Source organism: Schistocerca americana, chromosome 8, assembly GCF_021461395.2.
Source record: "Schistocerca americana isolate TAMUIC-IGC-003095 chromosome 8, iqSchAmer2.1, whole genome shotgun sequence".
NCBI lineage: Eukaryota > Metazoa > Arthropoda > Insecta > Orthoptera > Acrididae > Schistocerca > Schistocerca americana.
In genome coordinates this window covers 99,219,287-99,225,286 of record NC_060126.1, presented here as the reverse complement: position 1 = coordinate 99,225,286, position 6,000 = coordinate 99,219,287, and the positions used below count along the sequence as shown (strand labels likewise).

At 43.5% G+C, this 6,000-nt stretch overlaps 1 protein-coding gene across 1 annotated transcript in view; it reads left to right on the top strand.

The window, feature by feature from the left end:
- Positions 1-3,575: 3,575 nt before the first annotated feature.
- LOC124545592 overlaps positions 3,576-6,000 on the top strand; it is a 71,047-nt gene continuing 68,622 nt past the window's right edge. The window contains exon 1 of the mRNA XM_047124540.1: positions 3,576-3,662. Coding sequence (XP_046980496.1) covers positions 3,608-3,662 — 55 coding nt within the window. The 5' untranslated portion in view covers positions 3,576-3,607. The remainder of the gene's footprint in view (positions 3,663-6,000) is intronic.

Here is a 6,000-nt window from a genome sequence, read left to right as displayed (position 1 = left end):
TTCTGGTTTACCCATGTTTTGTCGAAGTAAAAAATGGTCTGATTGCCAGATTTTCTTATTTCAAAAATGGTTCTCAAAAACTGCGCCCTTGAAGCAGCGATATCACAACGTTCCCTTAAACATTTTGGTCCGTCATTTGTATGTACATATTTGAACCCAATGTCTTTCAGTATTCTTCGCATTGAGGTAACACGGCCTTTAAAATTTATAGTTCCACACATCTTCAACGTAATTTTTTTAACAGTCAGAAATTCGCCTGCCTTGTACATACATAACACAACTCGCCTTAGAACATGTCACAATCGTCTAAATTTGTTACAGGCTCTTCTCCACTGTGATGTTTCCCTGGCGATCTGAAAACTGGGCTTCCACTTGTCTAGACAGATAAATTACACTCACTGACAATCCGCTGAACAGTTCTCAAGCTGACGCCATTCGCTTCTGCTGTGCATTCCTGACATCTGGCAACATCTATGGTAGGTCCACCGTTTTGCGCTTCGCCCTTGAAGTAAGCGTGTATCCTGTTCATTATGTCTCTCTTTTGCTTATGGAGAGTTTGTCGCTTACTTTCACCATCAGTCATGACAGATCGCAACAAACTGAATAAAAATTCACTGAATAAATGCCACAGACACATTTAACGCTCGCACTGGCCAAGACGCTCATAGCAGAGTGCTGTGAAAACTGCTGAACGTTCATTGGCTGTCGGAGGATGACGTCACGTCAGATGCATAGAAGGAGCCTAAACGCGACAGCCTTCGTTCGTGGCTCCTACTATAGGCTACCAATGTATTAGTACTGCCTGGCGTGTGTGCAGCCCTGGTCGCCCCCCATGGGGGTCGGGGTTATTTGGAGGAGGAGACCAAACTGCGAGGTCATCAGATTAGGAGAGGATGGGGAAGGGCCGTGCCCTTTCGAAGGAACCATCCCAGCATTTGCCTGGAGCGCTTTAGGGAAATCATAGAAGAACTAAATCAGGATCGCCGGATGCGGATTTGAGCTGTCGTCCCCCCGAATGCCAGTCCAGTGTGCTAACCGCTGCACCATCTCACTCAGTTCGCCTCTCGTGCCTGAAGGGTAGTCTCTGGGACAAGGTTTGCAACTCAGAGTCGAAAACACCCTCTCCAACCTCCTATCCCCCCCCCCCCCAAATAAGTGGAGCATCGTCGTCTTCAGCAGCAACTGGGGTGGGCATATGAGATCCACTCCACGATGACCTCCGCACTGTCCATTCCAGGCTCCCACTACATATGGTCTGGTTGCGGCATGGCTTCAGCGCTGGTGCCCAGATGTGGTTCTGAGCTCATCATCCCCCCTGCAAGGTTGACGAGTTGTCCATGCCTGTAACAGAGAACGGTTTGTAGTCTCCTGAACTGAATAGTGCACATCACAGCTGGAACTGCTCCACGTGTTGTCGGTAGGTATCCCTATCTGCAGTCCTCATTACATACACTGTTTCCCAATCTGCAGATCACAGTACCTGAGTGCGTTCATTCCATGATGTATCTCTGAATGAGATATTCTGCATCAATGACAAAACGCCTTTTCCTACATCCACGTTCTCTGGCGGTTGTTCCTTAATGTCTGCGAGGTTCAGTGAGGGACAGCGGATTCTTCATGTTTCTGCCCTAAGGAATCTCAGCGCCCAGGAGACGATAGGAACCAACGAATGACTGAATTCACGGATGACTGGTTGCCACCATCAGCCGGACCTTCGTATAAAATTTCTCCATGACGATCAGGTGCGTGGCTGAACGACTCCTTGAAACGGGGTAAATTATGCCATTTACTTCTAGACTATTCCTGCTTGACCCTGTCACGCAATGCGTAAGCGACGGGTCTGGCATCATAAAGTTTTGGAATCACGTTAGGGCTTCAATTTGTATGCACATGGCAGTCTTTGACGCTTCCTGTAGGGGCACAGAAAACTTGTCTGTACTTTTTTCAGAGTTGTGCGTATTCCACATCTTGGTCCGTTAGCTGCATTTGGATGACTGAATTCTAGACTATGTACCCTAGTTGTTAACAAATTTGAAGTCCCATGATAATGGCAGCATTCAGAGACTCAGTCACCGGCAGCGTTGCTTGCACTACCTTGTACTTATCCTAAGCGTTTAGTGTACAGCGGTCATTTATTCGAACTGCTTGAGGCTGTAGCTTGTCAATGTACCCTGAAATTTGTTTTAACTGAGGTGAGCCAATAAAGTCATGCATATTCCTATTCATAATGGAATTACAAGAAGCTGTACCTAATTCTAATTGCACATTGCTTCCATTAAGTTCGATATCCACCACAACAGCTTCAGTACCAACTGACACTACTTTGCAAATTGTTTTCGAATTCATCCTCAGAATTCTCAATATCCTCCTTCAGTATAGACTACTGAATGTTCCTCTGATGGTTTTGAAGGCTGGTTCTTCTTGTGCTCCTCATCCAACAATGTAAGCATGTTGCAGATTTGAAACAAGATCTTATAGGATGGGCAATGAGACAGTAAGCACAAGATTTCACACAATTTTGTCGATCCTGATTCGCGTTCCCAACGGATTTCGACGTGCCAGCCTCTTTGGGATGGTTTTGCAGTTCTGCCTACAGTCGTTACAGGAGATGTATCGAACATGTCGGCTTCTTCCTGAGAGCCTTTTCTGTTCGTTTCCCCTGCTGAAACTCCTGAGCGTTCTTCTAATGAAGTCGTTACTTAGGCAGCATCAGGGGCATGTACTGTGAGCATATACCTTACGCGGTATCCGCTAAACCATAAACATCCACTTCGGCATTACACAGGGTGGTCAGGAAAGGTGTAAAAAGCCTGTAATTGTGTTGCAGGGTAGGTTTCGCTGCGAAATAACTGTTAAGAACAAAATCCGATACGTTGGGCTGTTTCCGAGTTAATTAACGTTGAAGTTAGACAATCAGACCGTTGCCAATTCAAGGGGACTTCCAGAGACGGTGAAATCAGAGGTGTTCTTCGTTTGGTTTCCTAAAACCGCACAGGAGAGCTATACAAAAACTGGACATGGGACGGTAGTAAGAATCGAACGCAAGCCAAGGGCTGAGCAGGCTCGTCCGCTGTCATCTAACGTTATGAGAACAATTGACACCAATTGTATCTGACAGGTCGCCTGAATTTGCACTCGCAACGATGTTAATTAACTCGGAAACGGAGCAAAGTATCGAATTTTTTTTCTGAACAGTTATTTTTCAGAACAAGCTACCCTGAAATACCTTTACAAGCGTTTCAGTCTGTTCCTGAACACCGACAGTAACAAAACGGCTCCTGGTGGGACTGCATCTGTTGATCTGTGTGCCTTGAAGTGTTGTTCCATCTGGACGTTGTAACTTGTCCATTATTCCTTCTGCTGACAATATTTCGATTTTTTTGTGAAGTATTGGGAGTGCTTTGACGTTGATGCTGCGCTGTCTTTGGTGAGTCCTCTCTTTTAACGACTGGGCCCGCAGGTCAGTGGGAATTGATGTAAGCCTAGTTGTGTCAAGGTATTTAAGATGTGCTAGCGTATGTTGCAGTATTTTAGACGCCTGTAGTTACTCAGTTTCTTCGCCTTTCCAGCCGCCGAGTTCTCTGTGTGCAAGAGGAACGCTGCCAACATGGAGAAATGTGTCCAGGCAGCGCTGCAAGATGTTGCCAGGCATCTCTCGGCAGGTACCGTATCTGCTCATATCTCTCGGTTTGTGTAAACTGGAGGACGTCTTCAGATCTGAGTTCGACACAGCACTGATGTGAGGCCTGTTGGGGAAGAGTGGGGCAGGCCTTTCTTCCAAACTCACGCGCAACTTCAACTGCAAGTATTCTCTTTCTTGCCCTCCACCTGTTTTATTCAGCTACTTGATTAAGACGCACCTCGCGTACGTTTCCCTTAATGATAAGGCATTTTTGTGCGCATTGCTTCGACACAATGCTTGCCGAATGAACTTTTATAGAAACAAACCGAAAAACCCACAAAGTCGGACACCAAAGACGACGTCTTGCTGTCTCAGCCGTTCTTCTCTGTATCTCGTCATCTTGACCATTTTGTTGTAGTTGGTGCAGTTGATTTCTCTAATAATACTTTGCGATACGGATGATCTAGACCTGACTCTTGATCTTCTCCAGCATTTCTCCTTCTAAGATACTTTTTAAACAGCTATTGTGTCGAATTAGGCGTCCAATTATTTTTTTCTCTATATAATTTCAATCAATATCCTTTTCTCTCTGAATTTTTTAGTATTTGTTAATTGCAGTTTCTCAAAGTTTAGGATGTTTTTTGGGATCTTCTTCTTATCCATTACTAATTACTTTTTATGTTTCTGTTTCACTTAGGTCAACCCTTCACAGTGATGGATTACAATATTACAAATAAATGTCTTGATAAATTCATTTCTTTTTATGTGTTAAGGTGGTTGTCTGTCAACAAGTGACCTATTTCTGGATACTTGCTTGATCGTTAGAATTCTTCCTTTGATATCCATTACACTTCTGTGGTCACCTGTTATTTTACTTCTCAAGAAAAAAAAAAACATTTACACGTAAGACTGTTGTAGTTCCTATCTTAATGTTTTTCTTACTTGTCTGTTCGATTTACTTATCACCATTATTTTAGTCTTGTAGCGTTTATTTTCAGTTTGTCATTGTCAGAAACAGTGATCGCTAAAAATGTAATTGTTTCTCTCCATGAAATTCAGGCCAGCTGAACAATTTCTACATTCATCCCTTTACCCACTTTTTTCATCATGAGTCGTCTGACTGAAACAATGTGGCTTCAGAGACCTTTTAAAGTTTCAAACATCTATGATGTATATAAGCAGACTGAAGTGACGAATGAAAATTTTTACCAAGGCTAGAATTCGAACCCGGGTCTCCTACACAACAGGCAGATGTGCTAATCACTACTCCACCCTGGCACAGTGGCTCCGCACAACAGCAGGGACTACACTAGCCCACCTCCCTCCTCAACGCAAATTCCCACTCGCGCCTCTCTCCACTTGGCGTTCCCCATAAACTCGAACAGCATTGCAGAGGCTCTCCAACTGTACAAGAATAGCACCTCAACATCAAAACCACAGCTGTTGTACAATTTTCATTCCTCACTTTAGTATTCTGAATTCCCCTCCTGTGTCATTCTCTTTATTTAAGTTTAGCTTTTACACCTGAAGTCCGCAATTATGTTTTAGGTACATTCCAATCTCTATTTTCCCTGTACGGCTAGCACCAGCATGATGGAAATTATTCTCTTGCATCATAACGCATGCCATATCATTCTGTTCTCTCTCTTCATCAGTATTTCCACATAGTCGTTTCCTCGTCGATTCTGCGGATAATCTCCTCATTTATTATTATATTAGTCAACATAATTTTCAGCATGCTTGTGAACCAGCACATCTCAAATGCTCCTCATTTATTATTATATTAGTCAACATAATTTTCAGCATGCTTGTGAACCAGGACATCTCAAATGCTATGTTCCCCATTCTTCCAGTTAGCCCACAGCCAATGAATCACATCCAGACAATACTGTGCTTCTGACGTACATTCTCAGAAGCTTCTGTTTGACACTGGTAGACTTCTTTTTTTGAAGAGGAATACCATCTTTGCGTATCCTAGTCAGCTTCGAGTATTCTACTAGTGTCGTCCGCCATGCGTTACTTTGCTTCCAAGGTAGCAGATAGCTTTCGTTTCATATATTACGCGGTCCATAATTCTGATGTTATGTTTGTGACGAATCCCATCTCCGCTGCTCATAGTTTCTTTCGTCATTTTATTCTCGATTCACTACTTCTGCTCATAAACTGTTCGTTGTCTTCGACAGGTCTTGAAATGCTTCTTCACTATCAATGACGATTGATGACATCAGTGAAATTTATCATTGAATCCTTTCATCCCATACTTTAATCCCATTCATGAAGGTTTCTTCTGAGTGAGTCATTGCTTACTAGAAGTGAAGGCTGAACAGTAGCGTAGTAAAATGGCATCTTTGTCCAATGCATTTTTTAATCCGAACACC